Source organism: Neomonachus schauinslandi, chromosome 12, assembly GCF_002201575.2.
Source record: "Neomonachus schauinslandi chromosome 12, ASM220157v2, whole genome shotgun sequence".
NCBI classification, from domain to species: Eukaryota; Metazoa; Chordata; class Mammalia; order Carnivora; family Phocidae; genus Neomonachus; species Neomonachus schauinslandi.
The window spans coordinates 1-27,332 of NC_058414.1; the positions used below are offsets into that span (position 1 = coordinate 1).

General features: G+C 52.0%; 2 protein-coding genes across 3 annotated transcripts; both read right to left on the minus strand.

Moving 5' to 3' along the window:
* Positions 1 to 693: 693 nt before the first annotated feature.
* On the minus strand, positions 694 to 3,265 carry MRPS24 (mitochondrial ribosomal protein S24). Its single transcript, XM_044920191.1, has 4 exons — positions 3,175 to 3,265; positions 3,026 to 3,094; positions 2,701 to 2,812; positions 694 to 1,125 (listed from the first exon to the last, which is right to left on the minus strand). Exons 1-4 carry the CDS (start codon positions 3,211 to 3,213, stop codon positions 842 to 844), a joined length of 504 nt encoding a protein of 167 aa, XP_044776126.1. The 5' UTR covers positions 3,214 to 3,265; the 3' UTR covers positions 694 to 841.
* A 7,347-nt stretch (positions 3,266 to 10,612) lies between these two features.
* On the minus strand, positions 10,613 to 23,945 carry LOC110592612 (upregulator of cell proliferation). 2 transcript variants are annotated; one of them, XM_021703684.1, is made up of 5 exons: positions 23,848 to 23,945; positions 23,464 to 23,534; positions 15,305 to 15,337; positions 15,065 to 15,103; positions 10,613 to 13,731 (listed from the first exon to the last, which is right to left on the minus strand). In XM_021703684.1, exons 3-5 carry the CDS (start codon positions 15,318 to 15,320, stop codon positions 11,138 to 11,140), a joined length of 2,649 nt encoding a protein of 882 aa, XP_021559359.1. In that variant the 5' UTR covers positions 15,321 to 15,337; positions 23,464 to 23,534; positions 23,848 to 23,945; the 3' UTR covers positions 10,613 to 11,137. The 2 variants fall into 2 exon arrangements, with proteins under 2 accessions (XP_021559359.1, XP_044776125.1); XM_044920190.1 differs by having other exon boundaries at positions 15,287 to 15,337; positions 23,848 to 23,869.
* Positions 23,946 to 27,332: the final 3,387 nt, after the last annotated feature.

The window sequence follows — 27,332 nt, forward strand, 5'->3', positions numbered from 1 at the left end:
GGTTCAGGGTTAAGTGTAACAGGGTCATGGTCAAGGTGAGGGTCAAGATCAGTGTCGCAGTGAAGTTGGTCAGCAATCTCTGCCCACCGCCCAGCACCACGTGCAGCTTTTGCAGATGCCACCACCTGAAACGCTCTCCTGCACTGAGCTCACCTGCTTAGGAGTCCTCAGTGCTGCCTAACCCTCCCTGCCGACCTCCACGGGGATACAAGTGTCATGAAGGCAGGGATCTTGGAACAGAAGGTTTTGTCCATTGATGGATTCCAAGCACTCAGCAGAATCTGTGGCATAGAGTAGATGCTCAATTGAAAGCTTATTTAATAAGCAACAAGTATCCATTAAGGTATTTCTGGAGGGAAAAAGTACATCTGGAAATAAAACTGTTCACAGTTGTTCTCTCTGTGGAAGAATTACAAGAAACGTTCATGGTTGACTTGACACATGTCCACACTGTTTAAAATTTTAAAAAATTAGTGTTACTTTATAATGACCAAAAATGGATTTTTCCACTTTGAGAGACAACAAAGAACTCCAGGTAAAGTTCCTGGTAAAGTGACAAGAGACTCATTGCACTGTAGCTATTACCCAAGCCTCAAGCAACTGGCAGCCTTTTGGGGAGCCTTGGAGCATCCTCGAAGAAACCCTACCCTAGTTCTCTTCTCTAAGGAGGAAAGACAAACCAAGAGGCAAGACAACACGGAAGGTCTATTTATTCAACAGCAGCTTTGAAAAGGAATCCTCGAGACAGTGAGGGGATGTATTTCCCCATTTCTACTTCACTCCTTTCCCACACGGTTCTGTCCTTCGCAGGCTAGAGCCTGATGCAGAAAAGGTGACTGTCTTAGATGTACTTATACACGACCTTGGAGGGCACAGTCTGGAGGTGCAGACGGACGGGACATTTATAAAAGTGGGACAGCAGAGTCTCACTGTAGCCCACCAGGAAGTAGAACTTGTGTGCAGGCAGCTGCCTCAGGACCAGGGCACAGATCTCCAGCTGGTTAGCCCGGCGCTTTAGGATGAGTTGGTCGGCCAGACACCCTGGGAAGGTGCCCAGCATGAACTTTCGGAGGAAAACATCCTCCACTGTTCGCTCTGCAGCATGATCCTCCCCATCCAGGTTACCTGAAAGGAGAAGGGCACCTCGAAGACTCAGCAGAAACTCCAGAGGTAACATCCAAGAGCACTGGGCACTCAATTCCACCCCCACCCTGGCTTCTTCTCTCTTCTTCTACAAGTGGAATAAAAATAACAACACTTTGAAGTTCAAAGTATTATTTCATTACATTCGCAAAGAAATCCTGTGATGTAGGTATTATCAGTTATCCTGGTTTTGCAAAAGGGAAGATTGAGACCTTAGCAGGGCACAAAACTCAGATGATCCTTTCCTGTCTAGACCTTTCCCACTCTTTCTGGACATTTATAGAAGCACTGGCCATCCCTTGGCCCAGAGAGATGAGGCCACCAGCTACTTCTGAGACTGGGGACATGAGCTCTCTCACCAGCCAGGGCCATGGCCTCTATCAGTGGATTCTCAGTGTAAATCCTAAAACTCCTACACCTCCAACAGTATGCGTGAAGAGTCTCCACATCCATCCCCAGACCTCCAAACCCAGCCCCAGGTTCCCAGATCCTGAAACTCCTACACCTTGTACAGTAGGCCTGAAGAGTCTCCACACCCGGGCGTCTGGGTGGCTCAGTTGGTTAAGTGACTGCTTTCAGCTCAGGTCATGATCTTAAGAGTCCTGGGATCGGGTCCGCATAGGGCTCCCTGCTCAGCGGGGAGTCTGCTTCTCCCTCCGACCCTCCCCCCTCTCATGCTCTCTTTCTCTTCTCTCTCAAATAAATAAAAGTCTTAAAAAAAAAAAAAAAAGAGTCTCAACACCCAGCCCCAGACTTCCACACCCAGCCCCCGCCCTTAGAACCAGAACCTGAAAAGGGCGGGGGGACAGGAATCTGTATTTTAAGTTCTCTAGACAGATGGATCTCAAAACACCCAAGTTGAGAAGCCTCATACTGAACAAAACACAGCTGATTCTCCTTAGTTCCCAGTAATTATGTTCATAATTAATATAAAAGTATGAGTAAAGTATAAAGTTCTATAAACTCAAGAGCAATGAGTTAGGGAACACTGAACCCTTCCTTGCTCCTAGGGGATATAAGGGGTTTGGTTTCTGCATGCCCTTGGTTAAGACACATCAGTATATAACCCTGCTTCGTGTGTGTTTCTGCTTAAAGACCCCTTGTTTCGTACACATGACCCATTAACACTGAACTCTGCTAACAGCATCATAACTCGTGCATGAAGAAAGCTTACCTAACATGCATATTTTTCCCCCAGTGTATCACACCCTTCTTGGGCTTCACACTTCAGCATCAGGGCTATTTTAAGGCAGCGAAGTCACCCCCAAAAAGCGCAAAACTAAACATGGGGCGCTAATGGATCTCGAGGAGAACACTTGTTTACAGCATGAGCGGTATGAAGACGGCAGCGCCCCCGGCAGGGAAGGTGTGGGCGCGGTGCCGGCTCTGCCCGCGTCCCACAGCGACTCGGGAGAACGAAATCTGAGAACGAAGACCTCTGAATGAGGAGGACTTGAGTCCAGCCTCCGCACGTGTTTGTCTGGTGCCTGCGTGACAGCCACGGCCGAGAACTTCATCCGCGGGCCCCCCCCCCCGCCCAGCACCGCGGCCCCTCACCTGTGTGCAGCGACAGCCAGCCCTTGCGGTGGGCGATGTAGTGCGGTGCGTGCGCCTCCTCGTACGTCACCGGCTTGTCCCCCTTGCCCACTCTGACTCGGGCTGCCCGGTTCTAGGAGCAGAGAGGGGCCGTGACTCTACGCACCCACCGACCCAAGCTGCGGTGCCCCACCCCCGCGCCCCCGGCCCCTCCGCCCCGGGCCCTCGGGTCCCCCGCCCCTCCGTTCTCCGCTCCCCGGACCCTCCGCCCCCGTGTCCCTGGCCCCCCGGACCCAGGACCCCCGACCCCAGGACCCCCGGACCCCCTGGGCACAGCCGCGCTCACCTTGGCGCAGACCGCGGACGTATGAAGAGCGCGCCAGGAGAACGGCAGCTCTCGGCTCCAGGAGAGCACCTGTGAGAAGAGGGGGATGTGAGACGGAGACTACGGCCCCCACCACAGACCCGGGAACCCCTCCAGCGTCGCCCACTCACTCGGAGCCCGAGCCCCCGGCAGCACACGGGCGCCGCCATCTTGGACCCAGCGCAGCGCGCCTGACGTACTACGGCGCCGCGAGGGGAGACGAGGCGGGGCGACCTCAGGGCAAAGGTCAACCCCCGGCAGGCCGCGACGGCGGACGAGACCAAATCGGAACCTGCGCGGGTGTGCTAGGCGCTTGCGGGGGGCGGGGCCGGGGGGGCGGGGCCTCCCGGCCAGGGCGGAGCCTCTCTGTCGGGGTAGCGTCGCGAGCGGGCGGGGCCTGTCTGTCGGAGCGTGCCGAAGTGGGCGGAGTCTCGGCCAGGGCGGGGCCACAATGGGAGGAGTCACGGTCGGGGAGGGCCCGTGGTGGGAGGAGTCTCGGTCGGGGCGCGGCCTGTCTGTCGGGCGTGGCCGAGGTGGGCGGGGTCTCGGTCGGGGCGGGCCCGCGGTGGGCGGGGTATCAGTCGGGGCGGGGCATGTCTGCCGGTGAGGGTCTGGCGGCTCCGTGGTTGGGAGAGGTTCTGTGCCCGGCCCCGCGGTGCGGGGAGCGGGTCCTTCCCGCCGCCCAGCAGCCCAGCGACGCCTAGCCGTGCACCTCTCCGCCTGCCACGGTTGGGGTGTGTGTGGTGGTTCAGGTCCGGAACGCAGATGGTGCAGAGGTGAGGTCTCGCCCTCTGGGAGCTCGGAGCGGCAGAGACAGGGCCTCCGGGTCAGCGTGGTGTCTGCTGGGCCCCCTGCGCCCCGCCCGGAGCCCTCGGGGCTCGGCTGCGAGCGGAGCGGGTCGCCACCTTCTAGAAATCAGCCTGCTGAGTTCTGCCTCCAAATAAGTCTTTAAAAAGGAAAGAAAACAAACAAACCTGGCTTTTATCCCCAAAGAAGAAATTCGTGTTGGTTAAAATTTCACCCAGTTCTTCGAGGATGACTTATGCAGAGAAATATGTAGTTTCCCATGGGACCATACCGTAGTGTCTGGGCGTTGAGGAAGGAAATTTTAAGTAACAGAGAAAGGGCTGAATGGTAAGGAAATTCATACTCAAACCGAGCATTGTCGCGGTAATTGATATCCAGTAATTATTGTCAGAAAATACCAATACTGGGTATCTTACTTCACAACTCATCACAGAAATGGAAAAAGCATGGACTTTGGAGTCGGACCCAGGTGTGACAATCTTTGGACAGTTGAGCCTCAGCTCCATAATCTATAAGATGGGTTTTATTAGCAGTACTAGCTCGTAGAGCTGTTAGGATAAATAGCTGATACTGGATATGTTCGGCTGAATGATATGGAACTGCCAACGTTGAGCTGGTTTTGACATACATCATTTACCCTAATGCTGCTTGCAAAGTCTGCGCTTGCCCTGGTAGGGAGGACTGGATTATCATCTATGTGGAGGGGAATTGGGTGGGGGGGGATGGTGAGTTGCCCAAAGTCACACAGGGGAGGGGCAGAGAGAGACCAAGACATGCATCCTGGCTTCAGGCCACTGTATTCTCAATGGTCAAGATTCCTCTGACCACTGGAAGCTAGGTCCTCAAAAAAACCTTAGTAAAGGGACAGCATCTTTCATGCCATGGGACATATTCCTAACACTAAGAACATTTTACTTCCAAATGTTTGAACTACGGCCTCCAACTGTTCTGCATATTGGATAAGGGGGCAGAAGGAGAATGAGATCACAATACTTTCCAAATGTAAGAACTCTTGACTTTTCCCAAAGGACCCTTTCAATCTGATAGTATTTTTTCTTTTTAAAGTTTCCCTAAAGTTTGATAATTTCATAATGTGATAAGTTTTCTAAATCTGCCCAAAGTGGTGAGGAATATGGGAGCTGGTATATGAATTACAGCTTCCTGGCACGTGACTGGACCTTCCTGGGCTTCAGTTTCTCTCGTCTGTAAAATGGGAACGAAGACAGTTGTTGTGACTATTACATTGTAAAATGCCTAGCAGAGTGAGCAGCTAATAAATGTGTCTTTAAAAAAGAATAAAGCCAGGGGCGCCTGGCTGGCTCAGCCAGTGGAGCATGCCACTCTTGATCTCAGGGTCGTAGGTTGAGTCCCACGTTTGGTGTAGAGTTAAACAAAAAAAAAAAACAAAAGCCCCGCCTGTCATGCCTGACATGCACCTCCTCTTGGGGAGATGAACAGACTATTGGGAATTCATGAGAACTCACAGGACCACCACCCTCACCAGAGGAAGGAAGAGGCTGGTGTTCCAGCAAAAGGGACTCCTGACTTCTGTTGGAGGCCGCGGGAGGCACCGAGCAGAGGCTTCGGTGGCTCATTCTACCCTCAAGGCATCAGGCAATTACGCCAGCAGATTTGTGTTTGTCTTCATTCCAGTCACTCTCCCTTAGGCCTGAGGTGTCTCCCGGGAAATCCAAACAACCCTACGTCCTTCAAGTTGCTAACATCCTGCTCACCTACCTTTTCATTATCTTTCTGCCACACCTTGTTACAAAAAGGGTTCCAGCTGGTGCCTTGCTGGGGGTGGGGCTGGGGGTGTGTTTGCGTGATTAAAATAACTGAAAACAATTTTTCTTAAACATTAGTGTGGATCATTACATCGTTTTAAATTGCCAGTGGAAACAGTTTAAGGGGATGATTTATTTTTCTGTCATTTCCATTTGTTAGTGGTTTCCTTATTTTATTTATTTATTTTGTCAGAGAGAGAGAGAGCACAAGCTGGGGGCGGGGGGGGGGCACAGAGGGAGAGGCCGAGGGAGAAGCAGACTCCCCACTGAGCAGGGAGCCCGACGCCGGACTTGATCCAGGACTCTGAGATCGTGACCTGAGCCCAAGGCAGACCCTTCACCGACTGAGCCCCCCAGGCGCCCCTGTTAATGTTTTGATGTATTTTGCTTCTCCCGTCAGCCCTATAAAGGAGGCAGTAGTTTTGCAGAACAGAAAATGGAGGCTCAGAGAGTCACCGGGGGTCACAGAACTAGCAAGTGGTAGCAAGCTCCTTGTTCCAAAGTATGTTCCTTATCCGGGGTCCCCCTGCGTCACGGGGTGAGCATTCAGAACCATGTGCGATGGGGGAATGGCCTGGGTTTCTGGAGGTGGGTGCAGAAAGCTCAGGACTTGGCTCTGGAGGACTTCTTGGAAATAGAGCAACCACATTTAGGAACAAGAGACCCACCTGAAGGGCCCCCCTGGGTTCCCACACCAGAACCCTGGGAAGACGAGGATGCACACCTGTTTCTTCGCTGAGGTGAGCCTCTTTGCTCTCCATGGTAACCAGGAAGAGCTAGGGTCACCTTTATGCTTTCACGGCTGCTCGTCTGGAGTCCACTGGGCCCCCCACCACAAGTACGGGACTGACGGAACGGAGGGGGCCACACCCATGCGTTTTCAGTGCTGCTTAGAGGATGCCGATGTGCAGCCAGGGTTAGAACTAGTGTCCTAAACTCCAAGTTTATGTGGGAGACTCCCAGAACCTCATTTGTAGAGATCCTTCTCAGGGAGAGGGCTGTTGGCTGCTCCTCACACCTCTTTTCTACCACTGGTCCTGCAAGACTGGGGCAGGTCTCCCTCTGAGAGGCCTGGCCTTAGTCCAGTCCTGCCGCTCGTGGGCCACAAGGCAGAGGAGGGGGTCCGCTGACTCGTCTGGACTTCTCGGAGTCGGTCCAGTGGGTTCTGGCACAGCTCAAGGGCGCACCTGTCCCAGAGAATGCGGTGCTGGCCAGGCTGCAGGACGACAGTGGGTGAGACAGAGACTGTGGGCCCAGCTGAACTTGCGGAAAGCAGTCCAGCCTGGAACGTGGTCTTCTTTCCTTGGAAGTCACCAGAATCTAGCCTCAGGGAGGGATGCCTTGGCCGGAGGCATCTGCCTTCCTGTTGGATGCAGGGTTAGCCAAAACACCCCTATTCGTGCGGACTTACCCTAACTCAGGACTGCTGACGTTTTGCATTTTGTAAACCTCTGCTAAATCTGGTACTTCGTACTCCTGGTAATTCATTTTCTCCTAATGACCAACCATTCACCAAAGAAGAATCCCAAAGGCTCTCAGCTCTATTCTGGGAACAAAGCCAAACCACCAATGAAGTCCAGTTAAAACTGAGTTTTGAATTGTCTGTCCTCTTGTTTTTGCACAGGTAGCCAGAGGGGGGCCAATTCCCCCCCCCCCCCCCCCCCCCCGCTCTCCCTCTGCTGAGGCACAGGAAGAAGGGGGAAGTTCAGTGGGTCAATGATGCTTCTACATAGGGGCACTGAGGGAAGAGGCCCAGTCCGCTGATAGCGGAGCTATCCAGGGCGTGGAGAGGATGAACAGAGGGCTGGGCCTCCTGCGTGCAGGCCACTGGAGCTCCTGGTTCTCACACGCCATGCTAGATCTGGACATAAAAATGGGCACAAGGCTCTGCCTTCCACAGGAAGCCCGGAAGGGGAGGGCGTAAAAGCTGACAAGTAAAAGGAGGTAGGACACAGACAAGGACACGACACCTTCAGAGGGTGGACTAGAGGTGGGGCTGCCACCGGAGGCCGTCCTGAGACAGGTGACTGCCGGAGTCGGCCAGCACCAGGGACGAGTTGGAGCCCCGGGCGGACAACAGCAGGAGTGAAACCACCTCCGCAGGGTGGGTGCTGTGGGGTGAGGGGCGGAGGTCGGCAAAACCAGGATCGACATCAGCTGGCTCGCTTCTGTGGTCCTGGCTCATCCGGGCCCGTAAAGCCGCACTCTGATGTAATTTGGCTGAAGTCTTAGGAACTCAGGGTAAGTTTATAGCCAAAATCATTTTTTTAATTTCTGACTCAGAAAAAAAAGTTTTTTGCTTGTTTTTTCTTTTAAATTGGGCGAATTACATCTGAGGAGCTGGGGAGAGCAGCCCTATCAGGCTGACATTGGTACAGAATTCTCAACACCAGCCTCCCCGTGTGTCAGTAAATCTAAGATAAGGGGCACCTGAGTGGCTCAGTCGCTGAAGCGTCTGCCTTCGGCTCAGGTCATGGTCCCGGAAGCCCGAGATCGAGCCCCGCATCGGGCTCCCTGCTCAGCGGGAAGTCCGCCTCTCCCTCTGCCCCTCACCCTGCTCGTGCTCTCTCTCTCAAATAAATTAAAAAAAAAAAACTTAAATAAATAAATCTAAGATAACATTGATTAGAAGACATTGCTTTGTGTACCGTTAAGAGAAAGGGCTGCCAATTAATTTTAAGATAGCACTGATTACAAGATGAATGCTGTTTGGCATGCTGAAATGTCTGAGACTGACGCAGAAGGCAGTCTTGCTTGCTTGAGCCTCTTGCGTGTGCAGACCGGTGCACCCAGCTGGTGCACGCACCACTGAGCATGTGCGCATGGGGGCGGGGCAAGGCGCAGGGAAGTTGAGTGACTTTGCTCAAGGGCGACATCATTAGCAGGAAGCAATGTCCAGGCCGGGTGTCCCACCGGCCGAGAACAACTTCTGCTGTCCCGGGACAGGGGCAGGCTCTCTTGTACCTGGGCTCAGACTCCCGGGCACATTTACTCCATCACTGACAGGGTTCATGCCCACCAAAGTACCTGGGTCCCAGGGAGTAGCATGTCCACCTTCGGTCTCTGGGTGGCTCTCTGCCTCACTAAGCTCGGCCCCATGGGCACGAGGGCCCAGTAGCGCCAGGGCCCCAGGGCCCCTGATGTCTTCAGGCCCGAGGCAGGGCCCCTCAGGCTGTGGGGACCCCAGGACCGGGCAGGACAAACTCATGCTTAGCGTTTGGAGCTCCAGGGTCTGGCCCCAGGCAAAACCCAGGTTTCTGGAAGTTGGAATTGCAAGAGCAGCTGACTTCAGGGTCTGGAGGAGAAGCCCTGGTGGGACCTAACATCGCTCAAAACAGGACGAGGGGAACGCCGTGTCTGACGCTCTCCGAGGCTCCAGCGCTATGTCTCCAGTCCCTGCTCCCGAGGGGCGCTGGTCTCACATTGCCCAGACAGCTCGGGGCTCGGTTAGACGGCGAGTCCCACCACCACCACCGGGGTCCTGCCCAGGGCACCCTCCTGCTCAGATTCTGTTACACCCAGTCTTTAGACTGGTCTGTTTGCGAAAGTTTAAACGCTTTCAGCAACTGTTGGATGCAATTTCACATACGGTGATTTTCCCGATTACTAAGCAGTTAATCTATTTTGGATCCTGCATCCTTTTGAAAGTCTGTCAAACTCTTTCCCCAGGGGGAAAAAAAAAAAAAAAAAAGCACGCACCTAATTTTCTGGAATTCAATGATTAAACCTTATCTCTGGGCGATTGTCAGAGACACTAGGGATAACTTCCCTGGTTCAGATTCAAGAAGAGCTCGAATCAGTTTGTAAGGGAATTGATATTCAACAATTCGAAGGGAGCTTTCCCTGAGCTCTGGACCCATGGGTATCCCGGCTGATATTCCTACAGGGCTGGAGAAGCAACCGGGTAGCCCCACGGTGCTGCGGGAAGGAAGGAAGGAGAGGCTTTGGTATTTCCAGGTGAACCAACATCTTAAGATTTGTGTTATTTAAGGATCCCGAAGAGATGCGTTTCTAGTGCCTGAGGGTTAGACATTCTTTCTACGTCTCAGAAGGGAAAAGGTTTTCCTCAATTTATCAGCCAGAGGTCAGGTTTTCTGAGTCCCAGTACTGCTTTCAGCCCCCATCTTGTGCATCCAGAGCCAGGCTCCCAGGATGCAGGAGCAACGCTGAATATCAGGGGCACCTCAGCTGTAGCGGCCTGGGGCTCCAGGAAAGGGGCCCAGGGGCTTGCGGTTCAAGAAAGGGTTCCCATCCAGAAGACTGCCTTGCCGAGTCCGGCAAGAGGGGGACAAGGAACACCGAGGGGCTTCTAGTCACCACGGGGCGGGGAGGGAGGCCCGGTTTCCCCAAAGTCACAACATACAGAGGGAAGGAGCCCCCAAGGCCTAAGCAGCAGGTTCCCAGAGCTCAAAGAGCTGGGGTTGGGTTCCAGGGACCCCAGGGTGCCCCCGGCCGCAGTGGAGGACCAGAGCAGGCCAGGATTCTGTCACAGCATCCACAGCAGGGGAGCTCACACGTGGCCAGTGGCCACAGATGCCGTCAGGGAGGGAGCCTGGCCCCACAGGCCTGAAGTGAGATGCAGGGCACGCCAGGGTCCGGCTGGGGTTGGCCTGGCAGCTGTGGGGGTCTGGGGATGAGCCGTGGGCCAGAGCCTGCCCATCAGCCCCCACCCCACCGAGCTGTGTGGGCGGGGGCTTCACTGCTCTAGGCCTCCCTTCTGGTGGCAATGGGATGGCCACGGTCATGCCCCGCATGACTGCGAAGACACCGAGTCCCGCTCCCAGGAACAGCCTGCAGGGCAGAGCTCTGCTTAAAGACGGGGGACAGTGGGGCATTTGTGAGACGCTTCTCTTGGGCGTCCGCCATTCCTGACCTTCAGTCCTCAGACACTGATCCTCTTTGAGGAAACAGGAAAATCAAGGCAGAGAGGAACCTGCCTGTCACCGTCATTTGCACATTCATTCATTCCATCCTTTTAACAAACATTTATTAAGTGTCTACAGTGCGCCAGGCCCTGAGCCAGGCCCCGGGGGACAGAGTCAGGTCACACACAACCCTCCCTTCAAGGAGGTCACAGTCTGGGGCGGGGCAGACAGGGGAGCAGGGCAGGAGGGATGCGCTGGGCTGAGGGTGGTGGAGGTGTAAACAGACGGCCGTGCGGGGGATGGGGCAGTCAAACCGGCAGGACGGGGTCGCCGGAGACCTGCCCCCCCGCGTCCTCGGGGCAGCGTCCTGGCTGCGCTCGGGGGGCCCAGAGAGGGAGCCCCGACACAGAGTGAATCACTGCTGAGTCCCCGCGCCGCCCCCCAGGGCCACTCTACTCCTGAGAGCATCTCCGACCTGGTCTGCGCGGTCACCTCCTTTCTCAGCACTGGGCAGGAAACCCCAGGCCCCCTGGCTTTCGCTTTCTCCCTTCTCACACCAGTCAGCCGCCAGCCCCGCTCAGGTGCCGGGCTCGGCCCCGGGAGGACACCGCCCCTGGAACAGGCCACCCTCTAGACACTCAGAGCCTTCTGACCAGCTCAATGAGCTGCTGGATGTTTTTGTTCTGGTTGGACAGGCCATTCCTGATGTTTTCCAACAGGCATCTCTTTAACTCAAAAATGGCCTCGCTGTACCCCAAGCTCACCGCGGCCATGGGAGGCACCCCGTGCCACAGGCCAGGGATGTGCCAGATATGCTGCTTCTCGGGGTCACAAAAGGCCAGGTCCGCCAGCGTCCGGATGCCGCCGCCCTGTTTCTCCATTTGCGCAACGGCTCTGCTCACGTCACCGGGCGGATCCAGGAGCAGCCTCCTCTCTCTCGGCCTGGGGCCGGGGGCACACGCGTCATGAACGTTCTGGTACACAAACTGATAGTTGGGCATGTGCCCCGTTTTTTCCAACCTCAGGAACGCGTGCAGAATGGCCGGTGGTATGTCCCTGGTCTCGGCTAAGCTGACCACGGTGACGTTGCTCAGCCCCATGAGCAACGTGGCCAGGGAGGCCTCCAGCTCGAACCTCTCCCCGGCCGAGGCCAGGGCCCCGCCTATGAGGCCCCCAGAGTCTATCACCAGGATGTGGTCACAGCCCAGGTCCTGGCTGAAGCTCTCGGCCACCGTGACGAGCTGCATGAAGGCCCCTCGAGGCCCACATCCCCGCCCTGTGGCAAAGCGCAGCCCAAACATGGTGTTGAGAAGCGTGGACTTGCCTGTGCCCGGCACGCCCAGCGCCGACAGGACCACCAGTCTCGACCTCCGCTCCAGGCGCACGTGCAGCTCCTTGAGGAGCCCCGTGACCCAGCGCAGGGGGGTGCTTAGCGTGCTCCCATCAATCAGCTCCAAGGGAAGCCCCTTCAGCAGCAGCTCCAAGGCCAAGCCTGGGAAGTGGGCAAAGCGCCTCTGGCCGGCCGGCAGCTTCCCTGCCTCCACGAGGCAGCTCTCTGCCTCATAAAACTGTCCCATCTCCCGCAGGAAGTGCTCCACCCCCAGGGGCTCTGGCCGGAGCAGCTCGCTGAAGTCCACGACCCCACAGTGTTTCGGTCTCAGCGTGAGAGTGGTCTCCGGGGGCTGTCTCGGCCTCGGCTGGGCCACCCGGGCCAGCCCCCACTCCATCCACCTCAGGAAGTACTGCTTCTCGCCCAGGGAGGGGCCGCTGATGCCCGTGATGAACTCCTGCACCCCCCCGGCGGGCTCGTGGCCGTTCTGCTGTGCCCGCAGTTCCAGCAGCCTGTGCCTCAGCTCGGCCCTGCCCTTGTCCAGAGGGTCCCCGGCCCACTGGGCCTGGCACAGCTCCTTCTCCACCTGGGCCACCTTCCTCCACGGGTCCCCCTGCAGCCTCAGCTCGTCCCTGCGGTAGGCATCCGAGTCTTTGATTTTCCTGGTGATGCGCTCCATCCGGTCCTTGGCCTGCTGACACTCCTCGCAGTCCTCGTCCACCCGCAGCCCCAGCTTACGCGCCGCGTGGGCCATTTCCTCCAGAGACAGCCTCCTGCAGGGGGACCGGGCCACGTGAGCCACGATGGAGCGGACCCTGCGCACGAAGCCCGCGCTGTCGGTGCTGCTGACCTTCACCAGGACGTGCGAGTGGTCCATCTTCAGCACCGGGATGAGCCTGTTGAGGAACCGCAGGTTCGTGTTCCGCTTCCCGCGGTACGGGCTCAAGATGAAGTAGTATTTCGTGGCCGACCCCTTCATGGAGTACAACAGCTTGTACTCCTTCTTGCTGATGTTGTCAGTCAAAATGAACACGGCGGACGACACTTCGGTCAACAGCTTAAACTGCAGCCAGTGAGACCCGATGTCACCTCTCAGGTTCAGAAAGGCCACGGGCTCGGGGAAAATGTCCAGGTCCTCCCTGCCACTGGGAAGAAACCAGGAGGCTTCCACCAGCCCGTCTGCGATCTCCCGAGGGTTGGCGCCCACGTTCAGATCGCGGTGCCAGAAGCAGTCCCGCGGCCTGTGGCCTGGGCTGAGCACGGCGTTGAGGAGCTGGGACTTGGAGTTGCTGCTGACCTCCATGCGCACGAAGGCGAAGGCGGGCGCCCGTGACAGCACCGCGCTGTCTTCTCGGAGGCTGCCCACCCCCCGTGGGGGCTGTGCCCACCACGTCCGCATGACGCCCCTCAGGGCCCATAGCAGGAACGTGTGGTGGCGGTTCTCCGAGTCGGGCAGGACGAGGGGGAGTGCAAACTGGCAGAGGGACATTTTCCGCACGATTTCTTGTTGTAGGAAACCGTCCGAGGTCAGCAGAAGGGCACAGAGGAGGTCCAAGGGGTTCACGGGCGTGTCGGGCGTTGGCAGCTCAGAGAAGGAATAGATGTCCGCGGAGATGTCGTCGGCCGCGTCCCAGTAGATGATCTCCTCTTCCATCTGGCTCTCCTTCTCCGCGGGCCTGGCGTCCGGGGCCGCGTCCAGCACCATGGTGGTGTTCCTGGCTTCCGCGTTGAGGGCCTGCAGCTTCCTGAGGAAATTCCAGGGCAAATCCTTGGGAGCTTGAGGGGCCCAGTTCTTCATGCTGTCACTGCTGATCTGCAGGGAGTCCTGGAGGCTGAGCTTCTGGGCCTGGTAGGTCTCCAGCCCCAAAAGAGACAGCATTTCCTGCAGCCTGCTCCTCTCCGCTATGGGGGGGGAAAGAAGACGTCAGTGCTCACCCTGCGAGTCAGGGGCCCCAGCGGGAGGTGGGGAGGGAGACGGCCTCTCCTCCTTCAGAAAGCAGGGTGTGCGCGCCCTGCTCCTGCCTGAGACCAACAGGGGCAAACACAGCCAGACACACGCGACGTTAGAAAGGGGAGAGAAGAGGACACCCAGGGGCCACGTTTAAGGATTGGGAGATGCCGTGAAAAGGTCCACGCCTGGTTTCTCTTGAAACCCATGGGACCCAGCTATGCTGGACCCACCGTAACCGTGTAGCGTGCACAGCCGTGCACCTGCACGTGGGCCACCCGCCCCTCCACGTGACCCCGTGGCCTGTCCCCACATCCTGGGCACAGCAGGAATTTCCCACAGGGGACACAATCCCCGAGTCACTCGGACTTTCTAGGTAACGTTCTCCTCTTTTTTACAAATAAACGGGGAGGATTTTTAAAGGAAACAGGAAGTTGTTACTAAATCCAGTCACAGAAATCATAGCTACACAACCATTTTTGCAAATCTGAAGCCAATCACATGGTTTTCAGTGTTACCCTGGCAACATATTTGGTAGCGATGATCAGAAGCCTGCCCTTGTTCAGGCCTTCCACCATCGTCCAATGCAATATGAATTCTTACGAGCACTAGGTTTTGCCCACTATCCCTGTCCTTGGCCGTGAGGTGTCACCAATTGTCCTACTGCATATAATTAGTATGATTTCAGTGTGAACTACATGAACAATGCAAATCCTACTGAGTTCCAGGATCTCCTCCATCATGAAGCTGCGTGTTCACATAAACCAGAGAGCAGTCGGGGACAGCCCCCCAGCGGGACCCAGCCCTGGGGGACAGGTGTCTCCTCCCCCGAGGGCCCTGCAGGTAGCCCATTCCGCTGGGCACAGGGCTGTGGAACTTACTGCAGAAACAAAAGAACTGCAGGGGGACACAGGGGGCAGAAACCCTTCACACTGCGGCTCAGGTTTCTGGGTGTTGCCTGAATGAACAGGGGTGTGGATTCTCTTACCCAGACATGAACAACTGGTTTCGTCCTTTAAGCAGCAGGCAGTGAAATGCGCTGGGGAAAAGCAAGAGCAAGAAACCTCCCGTGCACCCCCACCCGGTGTGGGGCCCGCGGCAGGATGGCTTCCCAAACCCGCCTGAGCTTTTAGAATTACTTTGGGAACTCGTCAAAAATAAGAGTCCTGCGCTTGCCCCTGCTAGTCTCCGTCTCGGTCGCCATCCAGGGCCAGGGGCAAGAGGGGCTCTCACACAGCCGGGTCCTCCTGCGATGGGACAGGGAGCCGGAGCGGGGAAAATGCGTACCTGCTGGGAAGTCACTGTCCTGGGCCTCATTTGTACCATCTACAAAAGCAAAGGAAAATGAGGTGTCAGTCAAATCGGCGCCTTAGATCAACACAAGTTAGGCTAAACTGGGAACCTCCTTCTTCTAAGACAGTAACTTCTAACTGCTCACAATATAAAATCCCAGTCATGCCCCACTTGATGCGCCCGTCCCCAGGCCGATCCCAACCCTGCTGTCTCCACCGCCACAACCAAACTCACAGTCATCTGGGTCCATGTCTCTCCATTCCAAATCTGGAAGAAAGCACACATATGTTGACTTCCGTCAGTAAGTTCGGACCTTTCTACCAAAAGTCTCGTGTTTATTTTTAGTGCTGGGATTGGCTTCAGTTCTTCCTATGTAAATTTCTGTTCTCCAACCCCAAATATGACACAGAGTAGTGGTAGCTACATACAAGATAGTGATTTGCTCTAGGATATATTCTTGTAAGAATTTGCTGAAGTTTCTGAGACTAAAATACAAATAAGTTCATGAAATTTATATAGATTAATCTTTGATTTTAGAAACTATTTAAAACATAAGTCAATTGTAAATTCCTTGGCTCAACTTCAAGATTACCTTCTACAAACATCATTTTTATTTTTTTTAAAGATTACTTATTTATTTATTTGAGGGACACAGAGAGAGAGAGCAGGGGAGGAGCAGAGGGAGAGCGACAAGCAAGGCTCTGTGCTGAGCATGGAGTCCGACGCGGGGCTCGATCCCAGGACCCTGAGATCATGACCTGAGCCAAAATCAAGAGTTGGACGCTCAACTGACCTAGCCACCCAGCTGCCCCATTGTGCACTTTTTTATTGTTCTGTGCTCTGATCCAAGTAAGACTATCATCTAATCCAAAATTAAAATTACGTTTTTTAAAGCTTATGAATTGAAAAAAGATTCTGATATTTTCAGATTAACTCCCCTCATGATTTCCGTATAGTTAGGTAGATAAACGTGACGTTTCAGTCTTTTTTGACGGTGTCTCTGGAGACAGACATGAAGAGCAGGGAAGAGAAACAGGAAATCATGAGAAATGATTCACACATGTCAAACCGCAGCGTTGAGCAATCAAAAGATTATTTTATCCAAAGTGGATAAAAGACATCAGAAGAATTTTTCCAAGGAATTCAAAATGCCCTCCGAGAAAATACAGCAGTTAAAGGAGGGGACAAGACACAGAGAGAAGTGCGGAATGGGCTGGAGGTGACTCAGAGCAGCTGTGAGCAGGGATCAAGGAGTAAACCTCAGACCCACAGAGGCTGGGGCCTCGCTTTGTTAGGGATGGGACACGGCTCTGATTGGACTGGACAGATTACAGATGACAGCAAGGAGGCCCACCGTGGCCAGAGGGCCCGCCTCTTGACCTGCAGGTGCCACCGAGGGGCAAGAGAGCCTAGTGGTCCACGGGCGGAGACGGCTGGGAGCCCGGGTCGGCACCGGTGGGCAGCGGAGAAGGCAGCAGGCTTTCAGGCAGGGACGTGGCAGAAGCGTCCTCACCAGCACTTGCTCTCGGTCTCTCTCTGTGTGACAGTGGCCGTGCGGCGGGGCTGAGCGCTGGTGGGACTGTGGTTCATGTTTGCATGTCCCTAGTGGCCAGTGATGCTGAGCAGCTTTGCAAGTGCTCACCACCCATTCATACACTTTCTTTGGAGAAGTGTCCGCTCAAGTCCTTTGCCCATTTGTAAATCGCATTGGTTTGGTTGTGGAGTTTTAGGAGCTCTCCAGATATTCTGGATATTAATCCCTTGTCAGACGCATGGTTTGTAAATACTGTCTCCCATTCTGCGGCTGCCCTTTATGTCCCATGGAGAGTGTCCTCCGAGGCCCAAAATGTTAAACTTTTCACGTGGTCCCATTGGTCTCATTTTGTTCTTGTCGACTTTCTCTGCGGTGTCACCTCCAGGAAATCGCTGCCACACCCAAATGCGTGAAGCTTTTGCCCCATGTTTTCTTCGAAGCGTTTTATTGTTTTAGGTCTTGAATTGAGGATGACACTGATCCGTTTTGAGCTAACTTTTGTATACAGTGTTGGGTAAGGGTCTGACTTCATTATTTCGCATGTGAATGTCCAGCTTTCCCAACACCATGTGTTGAAAAGATTGTCTTGTACCCAGTGAATGTTCTTGGCACCCTTGACAAAAATCACCTGACCACACACAGGAGGGTTTATTTCTGGGCTATTTCTCTGGTCTAGATGTGTGTCTTGATGCCAGGACCACACTGTCTTGACTGTTGTAGCTCTGTAGTAGTTCTGTTCTTCCTCAAGACTGTCTTGGCTATTAACTGGCCCTTAAGATTCCATATGAGGATGGGTTTTTCCTTTTCTGCAAAATGTCATTGGCTTTTTGATAGGGACCGCAATCAACCTGCACATCACTTTGGGTGATACATTTTAATGATATTAAAGCCTTCCCATCCATGGACATGGGATGTGTTTCCATTTATTTATGTCTTCTTTAATTTCCGCAGCAATCTTTTGTAGTTTTATTGCATAATTCTTTCACCTCCTTGGTTAATTCTTAAGTATCTTATTCTTTTCAATGCTACTGTAAATGGAAAGGTTTTGTGATTTCCTCTTCCATGTGCTCACTACTCATGTATAGAAATGTAACTGATTTTTCGGTGTTGGCTTTGTATCCTCCTGCTTGGCTGAATTTATTTATTAGTTCTAACAGTTTTTTGTGAAATCTTTAGGATTTTCTACACACAAGATGACATCATCTGCAAACAGATCATTTTACCTCCTCCTTTCCAGTTTCGATGCCTTTTATTTCTTCTTCTCCCCCAGCTGCTCTGGCTGGGACTTCCAGTGCGAGGCTGGATGCGAGCAGTGACGTGAGCCTCCCAGTCTTGTTCCTGATCTTAGAGGAGAAGCTCAGTCTCGCACCACTGAGTATGACGTTTGCTGTGGGTTGTCCATGTATGGTTTTTATCATGTGGAGGTGGTTTCCACCTACTCCTACTTTGTAGAGCGTTCTTATCAAGAAACGGTAGGGAATTTTGTCAAATGCTTTTTCTATGTCGACTGAGATCATCATTTTCCCCTTCATTTTGTTGACACCACTGAGGATTTTTACATCAATGATCCTAAAGGATACTGGTCTATAGTTTCCTTTTCTTTGTCTGACTTTGGTTATCAGGGTTGTGCTGGCCCCAAGAATGAGGTAGGAAGTTTTCCCTCCCTTCAGTTGTTTGAAAAAGTTTGAGAAGTAGTTCTTGAAATATTTGTCGAATTCACCAGTGAAGCCTTCAGGACCAGGGTTCTTCCTTGTCTGGAGACTTTTCATTACAAATTCAATCTCCTAACTATGTACAGGTTTATTCAGATTGCTCATTTCTTTGTGATTCAGTCTTGGTAGATTTTGTGTTCCTAGGAATTTGTCCTTTTCATCCAGGCTAAGCAATTTTTTGGCATACAGTTGTTCACAGTACTCTCTTATAATCCCTTTTATTTCTGTAGAATCGGTAGTAATGTCCCATGTCCACGTCAAGTGTACACTTGAGAAGAATGTGTGTGCCTGGGTGAAGTGTTCTGTGTGTCTCTTAGATGAGGACGGTTTACTGTGTTGTTTAAATCCTCTATTTCCTTTCTTGTCTTCTGTCTGGTTGTTCTATCCATTATTGTGAGTGGGGTATTAATGTTCCCAACTGATGCTGTAGAGCTGTCTATTTCTCCCTTCAATTCTATCAGTTTTTGTTTCAAATATTTTGATGGTCTGTCGTTGGATGTGTGAATGTTTAATTATATCTTCTCACTGTATTGAGACCTCTATGAATATATAATGTCCTTGTCTGTCTCTCGTAACCTTTTTTATGTGGACTCTTCTGCCTGATATTAACACAGCCACTCCTGCTACCCACTGCTTACTGTCCGCACAGAGGATCCTTCTCCGTCCTTACACTCTCAACCTGTTTGTATCTTTGGATGTCGAGTGAGTCTCATGTAGACAGCATATAATTGGGTCCTGTTTTTATCCATTCTGCCCATCTCTGTCTTTTCACTAGAGACTGTAATCCCTTCACATTTAAAGTAATCACTGATAAGGAGGCACTTACTTCTGTCATTGTGCTATTTGTTTTCTGTATGCCCTATTTACATACAAAACTCTCTCCCTTTACATTCTATCCCCACCTCTCTCTGTGTGTTGATACCACAAAATCACATCTTCATACACTGAGTGCCCCAGAACATAAACTAATAATTCTTTCAAATGCATTAAGTCTCAGAAGTTACAAAAAACAAGGTTTGGAGTTACAAACCAAAGTTACAGTGATACTGGATCTACATTTTTTGTTTTTTCTTTAACTATTAGTCTCTTAAATCATGAAAAACTCAGAAAGCACAGTTACGGACCATCATTAACATTGCTAAATTAGCTGTTAGAACTGCCCAGGTATTTATTTACCTTTCCTGAGATCATTACTTCTCAATACAGCTTCAAGTCCCTGTCTAGTGCCCTTTCTTTCTACCCACAGGACTCCCTGGTGCATCTCCTGCAGGTGCAGTGGTCATCAGCTTTTATTCCCTGGGAATGTTTGCTTCTCCCTCACTTTGGAAGGACAGATTTGCTGGATATAGGATTCTTAGCTCACAATTTCTTCTTTCTTTTAGCACTTTAAATACATCTGCCCACTGTCTTCTGGCCTCTGAAGTTTCTGATGAGGAATCGAGAGACAATCTCGGAGGACCCCACGTACGGATGATCTGCTTCGCTGCTGCTTTCAAGACTCATTCTTTGTCTTTTGGAAGTTTAATTACAACATGTCTCCATGTGGGTCTCTTCAAATTCATCTTACTTGGAGTCTGTTGAGCTTCTTGGACTTTATAGTCATGTCTCTTTAAGAAGTTCTCAGCCATTATTTCTTCAAATCTTCTCTTGCTCCTTTCTCTTTCTCTCTCTCCTCTTTCTGGGCCGCCCACGAGTACCTACTGATGGCATCCCATAGGTGTCCTAGGCTCTGTTCGCTTTTCTTCCATCTTTCCTCTTTCTGGTCCTCAGCCTCCATATATTCCATTGTCCTGTCTTTAAGTTCACCGATTCTTTCTTCCACCTCCTCAGTCTGCTTTTGAACCCCATGAGTGAAGTTTTCATTCTGGTTACTGTACTATTCCTTTGGTTCCTTAGGCTTTCTAGCTCTTTATTGATATCACTGTTTGGTTCACACATCACCTTCTTGCCTTTCTCCGCATCTTCCTTTAGATTTTTCAGCATCTTTACTGTCTTAAAGTCTTCATCTAATACATCTGCTACCATGTCTTTTCAGAGACAGTTTTGTTCAATTATTTTTTTTCCTTGAACGGGTCATACTTCCCTATTCCTGTATACCCTGTGATTTTCTTTGTTGCACACTGGACATTTGAATCTAATAATGTGGTTACTCTGGAAATCAGATTCCTCCCACCCTTCCCAGGGTTTGCTGCTTTTTGCTATGTTTTTTGTTTGCTGATTGTTGTAGGCTATCTCTGTGGCCAGGATCAAACTGAGGTGTACAGTTTAGGTCCTCTGGGGTCTTCTCTGAGACTTTCTTTGGGAACACACAATTACTTTCTAATTTTCCCATATATGCAGTTGTTTTGAATGTCCTAGTCTTTCTTTTTTTTTTTTTTCTTTTTTTTAAGATTTTATTTATTTATTTGAGACAGAGAGAATGAGATACAGGGAGCATGAGAGGGAGGAGGGTCAGAGGGAGAAGCAGACTCCCTGCCGAGCAGGGAGCCCGATGCGGGACTCGATCCAGGGACTCCAGGATCATGACCTGAGCCGAAGGCAGTCGCTCAACCAACTGAGCCACCCAGGCGCCCGAATGTCCTAGTCTTTCATGTCTGCCTCTCCAAAGGGGAAAGAGCAAAAAGTTAATGGGAGGAAGGATGCTGGCCTTGAAATCCCCTGGAAGTCACTTCAGCTGAGGGGGAGGGGCTGGCAACAATGAGCAAAGGGTGACAATGGCAAAGCAGTGGCCACCCGCCTCTGTGTCTGCACCTCTGTGATCAGAAGCGGTAACTGGCACAGCAGAGAACCCGGTACTCGGACAGGGTTCCTTCTGCCCCCTCTGGCTGGTGCCTGCCGCTCATCTGGGAATGGAAGACAGGGAGCTGCTACTGTGCTAACAGGTGAAACTGACCAAGTTAGCTGGAAATTTATTCTGCAAGTCTTCCCCTGGAAGTTGCAAACCTCCAACCGACTCCAGAGGTACAGGACAGTTCATGGAAAGATCCGGCCAGTGCAACTGTCCAAGCTGGGAGACGGATTCCTGGTGCTTTCCACTCTGCCATCTTCCCAGAATCCTCTTTAAATAGTTTTCTAAAATTTATTTTAAAGAATGAGCAATGAAAGGGGCACCTGGGTGGCTCAGTCGTTGGGTGTCTGCCTTCGGCTCAGGACATGATCCCAGAGTCCTGGGATCGAGCCCCGCATCGGGCTCCCTGCTCGGCGGGAAGCCTGCTTCTCCCTCTCCAGCTCCCCCTGCCTGTGTTCCCTCTCTCGCTGTGTCTCTCTCTGTCAAATAAATAAATAAAAATTTTAAAACACACACACACACACAAAAACTGTGGTCCTGGGGCGCCTGGGTGGCTCAGTCGTTAAGCGTCTGCCTTCGGCTCAGGTCATGGTCCCAGGGTCCTGGGATCGAGCCCTGCATCGGGCTCCCTGCTCCGTGGGAAGCCTGCTTCTCCCTCTCCCGCTCCCCCTGCCTGTGTTCCCTCTCTCGCTGTGTCTCTCTCTGTCAAATAAATAAATAAAATCTTTAAAAAAAAAGAATGAGCTCTGAAGTAATTAGCATCCACAGACCTGAGATAAGGTAAATGAACTCTGTAGGAGGACTATACATAGCACAACTGATCTATGCTTTCAGAAAGGGGAGCATGGTTATCCCTGGCAGAGGCAGGTGGGGAGAGGGCTACTGGGGGGAAAGACGAGTTTGGCTCCTTCGTCTGGATGCTGCTCAAAATAGGTCCGTTCCTCCTTGTGAAAATATATCAAGCTACACACTGGTAAAATGGGCACTTTTTCGCAGGTATATCAAGCTTCGATACAACTTTTTTTTTAATCCTGTAAGTTGAAAAGTTTGCTTTCAGTCTTATTAATGAAACATGCTTAAGAGGAAGTCACATAGCTCAAGGAGGAAATTTTTAAAAAATAATTATGGGCGGCTTCTTCACTGGAGAGATAATAAAGATGGAACTCTGGGGAAGTACCAGAGTGTCTCTGAGCCTCGGTTTCCCCAAATGGAACAAAGGACCACTGATAACTAACCCCCTGGTCACAGCAGGCACCCCGGGAGGTTATTCCCTCCCCTGAGCCCACCCCAGCTGTCTTCCCAGTCTCTCTAGAGCAACACTCTAGTTCCAACAGAACTGCCTGTGAGAAAGGAAATGGTCTCCATCTGCACCGTCCAACGAGCACCCCTTGGCTGTGTGGCTCCTCAGCACCTGAAATACGGCCAGGGTGACTCAGCAATGCAATTTTTAATATTGTTTAAGTTTGCATTGTGTGCCTAGTGGCTACCGTACTCAACAGCACAGTTCTAGATCCTGAGAAACGGAAGGGCTTTGGCCAATTACCGCTGGATCCCAATTTTGCTGCGAGATTTGACCTGGTCATTGATGCCCCCCAGGGCCTACCTTCTAGAACGTGACTTCCACGGAGATGAGGGATCAGGGCCATTTTGTTCAATACTGTTTACTACATTCACAGTGCCCTACTACGATGCCCGCACGTTAAGTGTTCAGTAAATATTTGTTTAAATGAACAAAATAAAATAAAATCTGGTTAATCCCAACTTCTTTGCCTATTTTTGTGGGGTTATCTTTGCAGAACCCTATTAAATCCAATAGGACATATTTATTTTGAGAAGTGCCAAATTAATGATAGATCCAAAATGAGTTTCTAAGAGAAAAGATGTCTGGAGTGTGGCCACCACCCCTTAAAGCTGAAGTCATGAGGGGCAGCCACAGACCCGGCCCTCAGATCCATGGAGAGAGACTAAACCCACAGGAACCACGGCCAGGAAGACCACAAGCCCCAGTCTGCCCGGGACAGCTCCAGCTTATACCTATTGTCCCAACCAAACACTCAGGAGTGCCCGGGTCAGAAACTACACAGTCACCCTACGCCAGACCCAGGGTGGCAGATATGATGTGCTCGGATTGGGACGATATGTTCCTGGTAAACTGCGGGATAATCACCGGTGTGAAACTGAATCCTCTTTGGAATAGATGACGGAAGTTTAAAACACCCTGCGATGGAATCTTTTCATGAAAGGAAAAACATCAGCCTTAAGCCTCTGTATGTTTGAGGCCTGTGCTCGCCTGCCTCAGGCGTTCTGGAATCCAGAACCCACCACATGAGCTGCAGGGTGGGCGCAAGCCCCGCTTTACCTGCAATGGCCACCGCTGTTCGTCTCTCAGATGCTTTTATTTCTGGGGCCACTTCTCCCAACTCTGAACGTCTGAAATAATTGCAAAAGAAAATTCTAATTAAAATAATGAAATAATACTACAATGTGAATCTACCTCTCAAGTTGGCTGCATATCAGAATCTCTCGGGGAGCCTTTAAAAACTACAAATCCTGGCCACACCCCGGACCACCGAAACCAGACCTAGGTGTCAGGCCTGGGTATCACCGTTCTCAAGAGTGCCCTCGATGATTCCCATGTGCAGCCACCACGGAGAAGCGCCCCGTATGGACAAACCGGCAGCACCCTCCACCACTGCGGCCAGAGCACAGATTGCCATCCAAAAAGACATAAAAATATACATACCCTTTGACCAGTAATTCCACTTCTACCCTAAGGAAATAATTAAGATTTAGTTACAAAGATGTTGATACCAGCTTTGCATAAAATAGCGAAAAACTGGATGCCATTTATTTATTTATTTATGGCTGCCCTTTAAAATCAAAGTCCAATTACAGAGAAGTACGGCACAATCTTACTCTGCAGTCATTAGAAAATAGTGTATAGATCTCATTTTGTGGACAAAAAGATGTTGGATGATGTTACAGAATGAGGTTAATGACGTGTATATTAGTGGGAGGAAATATGTGAATATTTACGGTAGGAATGTGCAGAGTGCGGTGATGTCTTAATGAAATCGTGTGTATTTATGTGCTCACCTATGGGTATATAAGGAGCTCTAGAAGGATGCGCATCCAAAGTTAACAGTGTGGGCAGGGAGGGGTGATCCTGAGTTCTTTTAAGTGGATTTGGTAAATGTAGTCCATTTAGGAATAAACTATTTTAGGTTTATTATAGGAATGAGTAAATGTGTTGATTTTGTCAGGAGCCAGAGTTCCACTGTTGAAGAAGGGACATACAAATATGGAAAGAAGGTGGGGCGCCTGGGTGGCTCAGTCGTTAAGCATCTGCCTTCAGCTCAGGTCATGATCCCGGGGTCCTGGGATCGAGCCCTGCGTCGGGCTCCTTGCTTAGCGGAAAGCCTGCTTCTCCCTCTCCCACTCCCCTGCTTGTACTCGTTCTCTCTCTCTCTCAAATAAATTAATAAAATCTTAAAAAAAAACAAAAACAAAAAAATATGGAAAGAAGGAAGTTAGAGAAAGAACCCCCAGAGGTACACTGGAACTAGAGACGTGGCGTGAACACACGAGTTCCACACACATGCTTGTGTGCTCATGCACGTGTGCATTGCTATCTACACGCATGCCTTTCCTAGCTCTGTCCACTGAATGGGCCAAAAACCAAAGATGCTACACAGTACTGACGAGCACACCAAGCACCCTTTAACACCATGGCACACTAAAAGACACCAGGTCTCCTTGGAGAAATGGCAGATGCCGGGGCCGGGAGAGAACAAGAGGAGTCTGAGCATCTGATTTCAGAAAATAAGGACGTGCTCAAAGAACGCTAGGGCATGGGGCGCCTGGGGGGCTCAGTCGTTAAGCATCTGCCTTCAGCTCAGGTCATGATTCCGGGGTCCTAGGGATCTGGCTCCCTGCTCCTCCTGTTTGTGTTCCCTCTCTCGCTGTCTCTCTCTCTCTGTCAAATAAATTAAAAAAAAAAAACAAAAACAATGCTAAGGCGTGCCTCGGAACACGGGAACTGGCAAGTCCAAGGCCATCTGAGCACGGACACGATAAATACAGTGGAAAACCACTGAAAGCCAGGAATGAATGAGTCCATACAGGTAATACATAAGCAAACTGGAGGTGTGGGCAGAGGGCTCTTGCTTACAACCATCTGATGTGTAGGGGCGCTGCAGTGGGGCGGCGGCATTCTGCAACCATCTCAACCTCAGGGAAGATTGGTTCAGGCCAGAAATGCCAACAAGTGCCAACTCTGGGAAGACCGTGTGGATAGGGAGCAAGGTATCTGCCCAGTTTCAACGTGGCTCCTCGCGGACTTCTCCTTAGGCGCCAGGGAGAAGAGCCGTAGCGATTATAACGTAGACCCTCGGGGGATCCCATCGGGGACGGGTGACGCAGACAGCCCCTGTGTGCCCCAGCTGCCCCACCCTGAGAGAGGGCACAGCGTCACCCTGCCCTGCCATGACCATGGGGACAAATCCAACATGTAAAGTTACCTGAGATCCCCAAGGACGAACGTCGCCGAGGGTCACACAAGGATGGGAGGAATGCTCCAGACTCAGGGTCTGAGGGTGCTGCGGCACCCAAGCCCACACCGGAGCCCCGGCTGGAAGGGGCCCCTCGGGGTGCAGGGGCAGAACTAAGACACAGGTGCTTTGGGCATTGGCGATGGTGCAGTGCTCTGCAGGAGGACACGGCAGGTGTGGGGATGGCGACGTGTGCAACACACTCTCTAACGGTTAAGGAAAACACGGCGCGTGGGGCGCCTGGGGGCTCAGATGCTGAAGCGCCTGCCTTCGGCTCAGGTCATGATCCCGGGGTCCTGGAATCGAGCCCCACGTCGGGCTCCTGGCTCGGCGGGGAGCCTGCTTCTCCCTCCCCCTCTGCCTCTCTCTCTGCTCATGCTCTCTCTCTGTCTCTGTATCTCTGTGTCTCAAATGAATAAATAAAAAATCTTAAAAAAAAAAAAAAAGAAAAACATGGCGCGTGAGTGTCTGTGTGTGTGTGTACAGAAACACAAACAGCGAGAGAAGGGGAGATGAGAAATGAGAATATGAGTGAAAATATTAAAAAGAGAAGACTCTGGATAAGGAGCTCTAGGTACAAATTATTTTAATAAAAAATGTAAAAATGTAATAGTGGTTACTTCTCGCTGGGTAGCAGGGACATGCGTTTATTTTGTCCTATTTGAGTTTCTTTAAGCAGAAGTCTGTATTGATTAAGACTGAAAGAGCAATAAAAGTGACGCAGTGAGCAGGGTGTGGGTCACAGTAAGACATGCGGGTGCCCTGAGGAGACCAGATTCTCCGCGGCCTCTTCCAACACTGTGCTGACCCTGAACTCTATAAAGGACCTGCACAGACACAGCAATCCAGCTCCCCTTAATTCTCCAGCAAAACACATCAAATCCACCCTCCCAGAGGAAACTCTGGACCCCCCCCCCGCCGGTGGCTCTTCCAGCATGTTCTTTGGGGGCCTCATCCTCTGCCCGCTGCGGTCACTGTGTTCGTGGCTTTGAGCCCCTGTCCAGTGCAGAGCGCTACGCAATGCTCGGACTCTGACGCTGATAAAAAATGAGAAATATTCATTGCTTTTGTAGTAAGGAAAAAAACCCTTAAAAATAGACAACAACACAACAGGTTAAAACTAGTCCCCAGAGAAGCAGCCTGGCCTGCCGGCCGCGCACACAACACCCAAAATCCCGGGGCGTCGCCAGGCCTCCACCCACAGCACACAGCTCCCTGGACACGCGCTCGGGGCCGCTCCCAGGACAGGGGCTGAACCTCAACCCGTTCCTTCCCACACAGCAAAGCGTGTAAGCGACATTATCGCAGGGATGACCTGAGCTTGTGCTGGCGTATAAACGTGTACGTAGAAATCGGCCCGTCACCCTTGTCCACAAACGCCACGTGATCGCGTCCCTGTGCTGTAAGCCACGGGCAGGGCCCAGCCTGGCAGGAGGCAGCAGCAGCTCAGCTAAGTCCCATGCTGCCCGCTTGACAGCTCCACCTGGAACGCTCGCGTGGCCTGAACTGCGCTCAGACCCGGACGCTGAAACCCTAACCCCCAGCATCACCGTACTTGGAGAGGGGCCTGTGACATTTGGTCTTTGTCTCCCTTTCTGGCACACAGCTCCTACACGTGAGTTTTGGAAAGCACCTAAGGATGGGGGGCAGGGGGCAGGCTGCCTGGGGAACCAACCGT

Coding starts and splice junctions, on each gene's coding strand:
- MRPS24 (XM_044920191.1), bottom strand. CDS start 3,213: ATGGCGGCGCCCGTGTGCTGCCGGGGGCTCGGGCTCCGA. Junction 2,813..3,025: donor CGTCCGCGGTCTGCGCCAAG/GTGAGCGCGGCT, acceptor CTCTGCTCCTAG/AACCGGGCAGCCCGAGTCAG. Junction 1,126..2,700: donor CTGGCTGTCGCTGCACACAG/GTGAGGGGCCGC, acceptor TTCTCCTTTCAG/GTAACCTGGATGGGGAGGAT.
- LOC110592612 (XM_044920190.1), bottom strand. CDS start 15,320: ATGGACCCAGATGACTGTGAGTTTGGTTGTGGCG. Junction 15,104..15,286: donor CTGTGAGTTTGGTTGTGGCG/GTGGAGACAGCA, acceptor TTGCTTTTGTAG/ATGGTACAAATGAGGCCCAG. Junction 13,732..15,064: donor GGACAGTGACTTCCCAGCAG/GTACGCATTTTC, acceptor CCCCCCCCATAG/CGGAGAGGAGCAGGCTGCAG.